Here is a 10927-nt window from a genome sequence, read left to right as displayed (position 1 = left end):
AAACAGTATATTAAAAGATAGTGACCCTTCACTTTTGGATTTATATTTATGCAGTCGATATATCTATCGATTTTGATCTCGATTCAGAATTTGTTTACAGTTAATAGTTGCATGACGTTGGCATTAGTGACGTTGTTCACGATCAGGATGCAACAGAATTACAAAACTACCGTATTATCATGCAATGGCGTATTCTAAGTTCACTTAAACACAGTAGAATAGTCTGTAATTGTAACTTTACAGTGGGGGCGACGTATCGTTTGTTAACAGACTTAATCATTGTGATTTTTGACGTATTTTTCATTCTTCTTCTTAGTTCTATATAAACATAATCGACAGCGCCAATTGCACATCAGACCTAAACTAATAGCATTCGGTGCTGAGTTGGCAGTCTTGACGACGACAACTCTGTAACTGTACTGTATATACTGAATGATACCGTGAATTCAAAGTGGAGTTTAGTAATGAATGTACTTAAACCATATACTTAAAGATTGTAATTTAATGAGCTATGAGCGGCCAAAAATTTCAATACGACGAAAGTGGTGGGACATTTTTCTACTTTCTACTATCATTCTCGGCCCTCCTTCAAATACCTGTGACATATTATTTTTGGCCACGTCGCCCCAAACAAGGTTAGCTCTAGACGAATCTATTTAGATTAACATAGAAAATAAGTGATATTACGATAACGTTCTATGTTTATACGTACTTACAACCGAGTTATGTAATTTCACTATGTTTTACATTTACTCTTTTCATTATCACATTCACTTCATAATGTTGTGGCAAGGGATTAATGAGTTCTTAATTATGAATATCACGTTGCTAATTTTCTAATGTTCTCAATAATATTTAAGAGTACGCTATATAATATTTGATCACTTTTAGTAAAACATTTAAGGTTTACTAATATTCCGATTTTGCGCTCAAAGTTTAATAATGTATTCCTATAAAAAAGTATCTTATATATATATGTACATATATATGATTTAAGATATTCCATCGGTTTTACGTTTTTAAGATAGATTTTTTAAATTAGGCAATATTTAAATAAAATATTATATTAGTAAATTATTGTAATTCATAATACACAGAACATGCACAAATAAACACTGTTTTTATTCTCTAATGGTTTTAAACAAATTACTATGTTTCAAATAAATTTTAATTATATACAATTTTATAAACATTCTTTTCTTAATAATTTTAAAACTCGGTATTATGGAAAATTTAATCTTTTTCATATTTTTCATATAATTAACTACGTAGTATTGGTAATAATAAGGTGAATGGTACATATGATTATTATTATTATTATTTATAAATAGATCCTGATCAAGAAGCAAAAGAGTGTCAATGCGATGGATGTAAAAAGAAGAAAATTATCCTACGACTTAATAAACCTTGGAAAGAAACCAAAGCATTATTTGAGTAACTATGTTTTCATATCAAATATATATATTTTAATTGTATATAAAGTTTAGACGTTTAAAATGTTGCTATATTGTTGTAGCAAATTTCTTATCATTCTTGGATGGGTAGTCCTTATCTTTTTGACATATAAGGTATCACAATTCGATTATGAAATGGCTAATTTTGATCCATTTGAAATACTTGGCGTTTCCTCTGTACGTACAATTAATTCAATTTAAAAAGTATCAATTTTATTTACTATACATCTATATCTACTTAACATTTATGATATTATTATTATTTATAGAGCTCATCTCAAAGTGACATTAAAAAAGCATATCGCAAATTATCTTTAATTCTTCATCCTGATAAAGAAACTGGGAATGAAAAAGCTTTTATGAGGTTAACCAAAGGTTAGAATAAACATAAAATAGAGTGGGTGTGTAAAATAGGGTAAAATAGGGTGGGTGTGCATCCGAGCGCGCATGCGCGCGTGTGTAATAAAATAAAATATTATAGAAATAATAATAACTGTTCATGATAATTTAAATTGTTGAAACGAAGATATTTTTTTCCACATGAATTAATAGCATATCAAGCCCTAACGGATGAAGAAGCACGAAAGAATTGGGAAAAATATGGAAATCCAGATGGTCCAGGAGCAATGAGTTTTGGAATTGCTTTACCTTCTTGGATAGTCGAAAAAAAAAATTCAGTTTGGGTTTTAGGATTCTATTCAATGGTCTTCATGTTTGTTTTACCAACGGCTGTTGGGATGTGGTGGTATAAAAGCATTCGTTATACTGGTGACCAAGTAAATACATCTATGTTACAATATACATATAATCAAATATTAGTAAAAATTGAATATTAATAATTCTTAATATATTATTGGTTTTTAGGTATTGTTGGCAACCACTCAATTATATTATATCTTTTTTATTAAATATCCTTCAATGTCATTAAAAAGAGTTATTATGATTCTTGCTGCTTCATTCGAATTTCATAAGAAACGAAATGCAGAGATAGTCGAGAGATATACAGACAGTGAAGAAGTTCGTTTGGTAAGATGTGCACTATATTTTAATGGTTTTTACTATTATAATTATGATGAATATATATAGAATACATTTTATTGTAATGTACAATTCTTTTTATGTCAGGTTTAATACAATTTTGTACTAGATGTAAAACAAGTGGTGTATGGCTCTTATTGTTTACTTTGAAATTGAAAATTTCTTTATCTGAAGAAATTAATAGCTTAAGGTAATTCTAGATTTTGTATTTGTTTCATTTTCAGCTTATTAAGCAGCTACCAGATCTAGGTGCAAAAAACAAGGCAACACCATTATGTGACTCATATTCAGTTAAAGCTAGAGCTCTAATTCATGCACATTTATTTCGTATACTATTAAATCCAGAAACATTAGAAAAAGATAGACAATATATAGTAAAAAAATGTCCATATTTGATTCAAGAAATGGTAACTTGTGTTAATCGAGTGATTCTATTAGCTTATGCTAGAAGAGGTATATATGTATGCTATAAATTGTAGGTTTCCCAACCTGTCCTACGTTTTCCTAAATACATACAAACGAAAAAATTTTATAGTAGCAATACATATTTAAACACTGGTAATCTGATGAATGTTTTCTTTTATCTGCAGTTCCACGTTTACCAACTATAAAAACTGTAGAAAATTGTATGAAATTGTGTGCAATGATAGTACAAGGCTTCTGGGAATTTAAAAATCCTCTTCTACAATTACCACATATAACAGAAGATAATCTGAAATGTTTCTTACCAAAAAAGGTATCATTCAGAATACTTTAATTTAACCTTTAGAATAACCTACATTTTATTATATATTATAATTAGAAATTTAACTAGACTTGTAATTGGTTTAGCATCAAATCAAAAGTCTTCAACAATTCGCACAATTAAAAGGAGAAGAAAGAAGACTGACTCTTAGACATTTATCAGATAGCCAATATGAGGATGTAATGAAAGTTCTTGGAAGTATGCCATATATAGAATTTAAAGTACGATCTGAAGGTAACAATTATTTAATATTATTTAATATTTAATTATAATATTTTAATATTATATTATTAATATTTAATAATTTCTATACTTGTATGTACACAGTTTGTAGTTATGTTTAAATACTATTTAAAGTAAAATATATCTTACAGTAATTGACGATGAAAATCCAACTGTTTATACTGCTGGTGCTATTGTGACTGTAACAGTATCATTAACCCGTAAAGATATGAAACATTTATTTGGAGATGATTCTATTAAGGAACAAACCATGATTGATGACAGTAAAATAAACAATGAAGCTCCTGATGAAGTATCAGAAGAACAAAACCAATCTGTTAAAAGGCCAGCATGGCTTAGACAAAGAAAGGGTCAAAAGAAGTCCCACAAGAAAGGTACTAGTAAAAAGTTTGCTTCCACAAAGAATGCTCAGACACAATTTCAGTCTAGCAATAATGCTCAACAAATGAATACTCCTAATGCGAAAAAGAAAGAAGATAAGGTAGAAAAAGAGTCTTCCAAAGATAAATTATCTGATGTCAGTGACAGCGATGTTGATAGTGACAGAAGTAATGACGAAGATGGTCATGAAAAAAAAGATGTGTCCATAGATGATGATGACACAGAATGGGAGAGGTAAAATATTTCATAATAATTTAATATACAGAGTGTTTCGTTTAACTGAGAACGATAGAATATCTCACGAGGGCTTAAAGTTATCAGAAAATGACTTGTACAAAAGTTCTTTGATTCAATGATAAGCGTCAGATGGTGCAAATTATTCTGTTACAAATCCAGTAGTGAGAGATATTTTAGGGTCAACTCTTTTTTCTTTTTCTTCTCTTTTCTTTTTTTCTTTTTTTCTGTTCTTCTAATTTTTTTTTCCTCCTTTTCCACCATATATTTTTTAACAGACTAACTGATCGATCTTCATATTTCCTATAAAAAAAGTATTAACCTATTCATATCAGGAAATTATTAGTTTAGCGGATATTTTAACTTTAATCCGTCATATGAAAGACGAGAAAAGACACGAAGCAGTATTTAAAAAGTATAAAAAAATATATGGCACTATTTTAAAAAATGAAATTGAGCTTAAAATCTCCCCCATTACCAAATCCGTAAAAAAATAATTTGCACGATATGATGCGCCCCTTTAAAATAAACAACTCTTCTAAAAGCAATTTTTTAATAACTTTAATCCCTTGTGAGATATTCTACTGTTTACATTCAAGCAGAACGCTTTGCATACAGGGTGGGGCGGTAATCGTAGTACAACCGAGCAGAGAGTGATTCTACGTGAAAAAATATGTCGAAAATATAGAATAAAATTGTTTCATATGACGCCTCGTTTCTGAGAAAACCAAGCTTAAAATTTACCAAATACACTTTAACTTGGCTAAGTACCGACTAGGGTACTTAGGGTGTATGGGTAAACAACCAACAAGAAGTTATTATACATGCGAGGATAAATAAAAAATGTAAAATAAAATTTTTTTATTAGCTTAAAGCCTCGTTTTCAAGAAAATAAAGTTTAAACATGTTTAATTACGAATTGGTCTGATAAACACACGCACATGATACATTTTCAAACTTATTTTTCTTGAAAATGAAGCATCTCACAAAAAGATTTTATTCTAAATTTTATACTTATTTTCAAATGTAGTTTAAACACCTGTGGATTATTTATTCTCAAAAAATAGCCGAATTGAAAAGATTTAAGTGTACTTGTTAAATCTTTCAGTTTTTATTTTTTCACATAGTATCACCACCTATCTGGTTGTACTACGATTACTGCCCCAGCCCGTACACATAATAACGATCTCTCGTATTTACGTATTAATGTTTTTATAAACAGATTTCAGCAAAGAATTTCAAAGAGAGAGAAAGTTTTAGAAGGAAGAAGCAATATATCACATGAAGTTCATTGTCCACTCTTTCCTGATGTGAAACAGGAATATTGGTGGGTTTACATCTGTGATCGCAAGAGTCAAACTTTACTGACAACTCCTATTTATGTTACGTCGTTAGCACATTTTGAAGAAGTTCAGTTGAAATTTACAGCGCCCCGGTGGCCAGGTGTTTATACGTTTACTGTATGTTTACGTAGTGATTCTTATCTTGGCTTTGATCAAGCTCAAGATATTAAGGTATGCAATGAAATTTTGTTTATATTACGTAAACGAAAATTTCAGTATTATTGTTACTTTATGATTATTACAAAAATATTTGTTTACAGTTGGATGTGAAAGAGGCACCAGAAGTACCCACGGAACATCCTCAATGGGATATTTCAGACGAAGAAACTGCGGAAGATGTAGATGCAGCTGATGAACATTCCGAGTATACAACTGACGAAGATATCAGTGACAATGAATAATATCTGTTTCTCGCGGAAGATTTGATAAATAGATATTAAAAAAGTTCGCATTTTTCCTCTTTTTTTACTTGTCAAGTTAATGTACAATGAACTTTTATATGTGAAATTGCATAATTGTTAATGTACGTGGACAATCTAGAAAAATAGTATAGTGTGTAAGGTTTTTCAGTGAAGAGAAAGTAATAGTAAATGAAAATCATATTTATTTTAACATCGTTGTTTAATCCTCAGTTTAGGATGTATATACAGTTTTTTTAATAAAACACGTTTTAAGATATAATAGTATTATTTTTCGCCTGGTATTTTAATTATTACATCTTAGTATGTAAGGTTTAGAAAAATGAATTAATAAAAATTTAAAATACTAATTTCTCTACAAGTGAAAGTGTGATAAAAACATATCTCTTACTTATTCATTCAACCGTGTAAGTTTTTGTTAAGTTTAAAGTATAAGAGCTGCTGGTACTGTTTTGTTATAAAATACTCAGTATCTTACTGTTGTGTTGATTACAATGGATGTTAAAATTTTAAACATCTGGATTGTGAGTATAGTTTAATTACAAATAATCATGGCATATATATATATATAAAGGATTAATTCTGTTACAGATATTAAAAACTATTTTTATATACTTGATCCTGTGTGTAATTTTTAAAATAGGTACGTTAAATAACATTTAAAACACATTTATAAAACCAAATTATAAATAATATTTATAAATTCTATCTCTAAAGTAATTTTACAACATTACTTAAAATATATAAAGCAAGGATATATACACGTACGTACATATAATATATATTAATCATTAATGTACATAATACACTAACCATAAACGTATAGTGCAGATTTCACATAAAATGTACAATATGTAAGAACAGCTGTAAGACATCTTGAAAAGATCAAATAATTTTGCACATCATAGGCACTTTATAGAAAAGCTTCATTATCATGTATTCTTATCTTGATGCTGAACTATTTAATTTCACCGCACATATACATGTGTACATGCTTATATATTACTATCATACTTTTTGTGTCTTCATAGTTAATTTTAGATCAGCACATAAAATAAAATTTTGGTATTCCCCTAGTAGAATATCTTCAACACCTTTCATACATAATCTTTTACAGATCATTTAACATCATCAAATAATGTTGGATGGAAAATGAGACTGAAAAATATAACAAATGGTCCCATTTATACATATATCAAAACAGACGAAAATGGTAATATTAAATGGGGCGTGCGACATTATATTCCAAGAACATCAAGATCACTACAATATACTGCAATAAATAATTAAATAAGTTCCTAAAAGATATATTTTATAGAATTATTGTCTTATAAATTAATATTAAATTTGACAAAGAGAAATATCTTTAATCTAAAAATAATGAAATATTGCTGAGAGATAGAAAAATAAAGTTTTGAAAATCGAATACAATGTAATACATACATTCTATATTTGTGTTTATGATTCCAAGCTAAGCAGTTCCACGTATCTTTTTTGCATTTCTATCAAAAGATTATCTAACCTGGCGAAATAAAAGATAAAAATATTTTATACTTTCATTTTATATACACTTATATATGTACTTATTTCTTAGATAGTAATTCATAATATGAAACATACGTGTAACGTATTACTAAGTTATCATATATTACATCATTTTCTGTGTTTAGCTTTTCCTTATGTTTCATACTAGATATATTTAGAAATTGATTACTATCAAATTCATTTGATATTTCCGTACTATCGTGTAATAAAACGTTTGTAGCTTTATTTGTAGAGGTAGATAGACTTAAATATTCTTTATTAGAAATATCGAACACATTGGAAGTGAGATGTTGTGTTATATTTTGAAGTTCTTCACAGTACACTGTCTTCATAGCAATAACTGAGTCAAAAATCATTTCCAATGTTCGGAGTTCTGATTCCAATTTCGCCATTTGTCTGAAAATATTATATCAATGTAAGATACATCAATTATAGTTTAATATACAATATATTCATTGGCCATATACATACTTTATAATTTCAGAAATATTGTGAAACTCTACTCCTTGTACTTTCAAGAATTCAAAAATTAATTTTGCTATTTCTGTTGGTCTTGCATATTTATGAGAATATTCATCTTTATGCAATTCATAGATTTTTTCGATTTTATTATATCTGTTTAAAATTCAAATATGATAGTAAAAAAGTAAAGGACAATATTAAAAATAGGCGGTGGATTTTGATACAAATCGGAAAGAAAAAATTTTGTTCAAAAAGTTTTATCATCTATAAAATAAACAATTATTTGTCTTTGATCGTTCAGAGTATTAGTAATGTATTACAAAAGAATTGCTTGTTGCCAATGAATTATTGATGATGATTTATTTATTATTATGAAAGTGAGATCAATAAGTTGCTGTTAAATAAATTATAATCACAGTCATATATGTATCCTTGTATTTAACCGCATTTATTATAACATTTCCAATGTTTGTCGGAAAAATAACTACTACTACACTTCTTACCCTTTAGCGCACAATCGTACTATAAAAGAATTTTTCTCAATTAGTATCAAAATTCATTTTTAACATTGTCCTTTACTCACATTTCAAACATATCTTTAATACAATCAATAGATTTTACTTCATTGCTTAATCTACTGCTTTCTACTATCAATGGATTAAATTTTAATTTTATTTGATTAGCAGCCTTAACAAGTTTAGCAACTTTTTTACAATTCATTTCCAAAGCTGTCAATTTCTTCTTATTTATTGTTCCTCCTTCCCATTTAATACGAACTATAGATAGTTCACTTAGAAGATTATTTATATTTGTTAATGTATTTGTCATATTTTTATTAAATGTATCAAGTTTTTCGATTACCAAATCTCTGAAATATTATACAGTATATATGTATATAAGTAAAATTCTATAATAAACCACTACTAATTTCATAGATGAATCTGCGGATAGATTACAAACTAATATATAAAAGTATATATAAAATACTTACAATTTTATAGTTAAGGCAAAAATATACAATTGAAACAAATTTATTTGTTGCCTGATAAAAAATATTGTTACTCTGTAATAATCTTGTAATGTTTCAAAATCCAACAGACCTTTTGGCAATTCTATCATATTTCGAATTTCCATAGGGATTGCTGGTATAGGGATGGTCTCTATTAAAGGACTCTCATTTTTAAAGACAAATAAATCTGTATTCTATAGGGAAATTGATAGTTTAAATCAAAATAATACTATATAAAATAAATTTATATATTGCATACTAACATAAAAAAATACAAAGCATTATATCATCATACCTGAATTTGTGATAAAAGTGGTGTTTGATTTTCAATAAGAATTTTACCAAAATAATCTGTTAAAGTTTGTTGGTTTATTGGTATATCAATATCCTTTTCAATCATATATTGTAAATCTGTAACCTTAGTAGTGCTATCTATTTCATATGTATTAATTTTATACATCGATGCAACAAACACATGAACTATCTGAAAAAAGTTAAAATGTTATTTATATTTTAAATAATTATGTAAATTTTTCAAATACCAATATATGAAAAATGTTACATTAAAATACCTGTTTTGATAAAATAGAATGCAGTAATTCAAATACCACAAGCTTCGATATTCCACTTTCATATTGTTTCCCTCTTTTCTTTGGATCCCATTGTAACACAACCTTAAACCATTCTATTAATTTATTTCGAAGATTTCTAATAAAAAATATAACCAGTTTAAATAAAATTAATATTTTATTATTTTTCATTTTATCAAACAATGTTATAGTTGTTACTTTGATAAGTTTGTAGGGCCAGTAATATCTTGACCAAAAACTACCTTCCCTTTTGATTTGAAAGCACAGATATCATCATATCTTTTATTTCTAATATGTTGCATCCTAAAAAATATATAAGTTAACCAATGTTTAAATTTTTGTTATAAACTTTTCATAATTATATAGCATACCATGACATAGTATGTTGCATTTTAGGTAAAAATGGTCTTGTTCCAGTAACAAGTTCATAAAAAAGAATGCCTAAACTCCAATAGTCTACAGAACAACTATATGTTTGTTTCCATAATAGTTCTGGAGCTATATAATTTAATGTACCTACTAAAGATCCAGATGTACTATCCTCTCCAAGTTCTTTTGCGTATCCTAAATCTATTAATTTATATGAAATCTAAAATATATTTTATGTATATGTTATTAATATCATTTGTAATATATTGAATAAAATCTACATTTAATACAATATTGCTTACGATGTCACATTCATCTTGTAAAACTATATTTTCAGGTTTCAGATCACGATGAGTAATGTTATTGGAATGTAAGTATTCAATCGCAGAAGAAATATCTTTCATTACACTAATTGCTTCTTTTTCACTAACACCACAACAATTTTCCACTTTCCTTAGAACCTGCAATTTAACAAACATTGCTAATATAAATATAACTATCGTTTCATTGATTGAGAGATAAGTTATATATTGATATTTACCTTTCTCAGATCGCCTTTCCTACAAAATTCCATACATAATAAAGGTAAATCTACTTTATCGTCAGGATGTTTAAATGGTAAATTTAACCCTTTAACAATATTTGGATGCTTTAAACGTTTCATTATCTGTACCTCATTAATCCATCTTTTTCGTTGTGCTTCTTTTAATTGTGCAACCTCCCGTTTGCATATTTTAATTGCTAGAGTTTTCATAAAATATTAAATATTAAATCTTATTGGTTTATTTTCTTTGTTAAAGAATAAAAAAACATACCAAGCTTTTTACCACTTTTATGTATCCAAAGTTCGACGATACCAAATCCTCCAGAACCTAAAACTTTGTCTAGGCTCCAACCTTCAATAAATGCTGGTGTAGCAGTCATATTAAATGCTTTGCCTAAACATTATTTAAATTATAGATATTGAAATTTTTTGAAAAGATTCAGATTAAAATATAAAAAAATACTGCTAGCTCTTTTTCCCTTTGGGCATATACATACATCAGTTGTATAATTGTTACCAATTATCACGGCTATACAACGATCATATTTATA

The 10927-nt window shown here is 27.5% G+C and overlaps 2 protein-coding genes across 3 annotated transcripts; one reads left to right on the top strand and one right to left on the bottom strand.

The window, feature by feature from the left end:
- The first annotated feature begins 511 nt into the window (after window positions 1–511).
- On the top strand, window positions 512–6119 carry LOC100745019 (translocation protein SEC63 homolog). The gene is made up of 12 exons (XM_003489976.2): window positions 512–635; window positions 1332–1434; window positions 1517–1631; window positions 1724–1829; window positions 2007–2230; window positions 2319–2480; window positions 2717–2945; window positions 3083–3228; window positions 3324–3471; window positions 3612–4095; window positions 5318–5609; window positions 5699–6119. Exons 1-12 carry the CDS (start codon window positions 512–514, stop codon window positions 5837–5839), a joined length of 2274 nt encoding a protein of 757 aa, XP_003490024.1. The 3' UTR covers window positions 5840–6119.
- A 504-nt stretch (window positions 6120–6623) lies between these two features.
- LOC100744732 (inhibitor of nuclear factor kappa-B kinase subunit beta) lies at window positions 6624–10867 on the bottom strand. 2 transcript variants are annotated; one of them, XM_024368050.2, is made up of 13 exons: window positions 10648–10867; window positions 10374–10573; window positions 10135–10293; window positions 9835–10052; window positions 9662–9766; window positions 9446–9581; window positions 9169–9357; window positions 8856–9067; window positions 8448–8732; window positions 7874–8017; window positions 7478–7798; window positions 7301–7379; window positions 6624–7130 (listed from the first exon to the last, which is right to left on the bottom strand). In XM_024368050.2, the coding sequence occupies exons 1-12, from the start codon at window positions 10754–10756 to the stop codon at window positions 7316–7318; spliced, it is 2142 nt and encodes a 713-aa protein (XP_024223818.1). In that variant the 5' UTR covers window positions 10757–10867; the 3' UTR covers window positions 6624–7130; window positions 7301–7315. The 2 variants fall into 2 exon arrangements, with proteins under 2 accessions (XP_024223818.1, XP_033176944.1); XM_033321053.1 differs by having other exon boundaries at window positions 6624–7015.
- Between the last annotated feature and the right edge of the window lie 60 nt (window positions 10868–10927).

This window comes from Bombus impatiens, unplaced genomic scaffold (genome assembly GCF_000188095.3).
Source record: "Bombus impatiens unplaced genomic scaffold, BIMP_2.2 scf_0389, whole genome shotgun sequence".
Taxonomy (NCBI): domain Eukaryota; kingdom Metazoa; phylum Arthropoda; class Insecta; order Hymenoptera; family Apidae; genus Bombus; species Bombus impatiens.
This window is presented reverse-complemented; position numbering and strand designations above follow the sequence as displayed.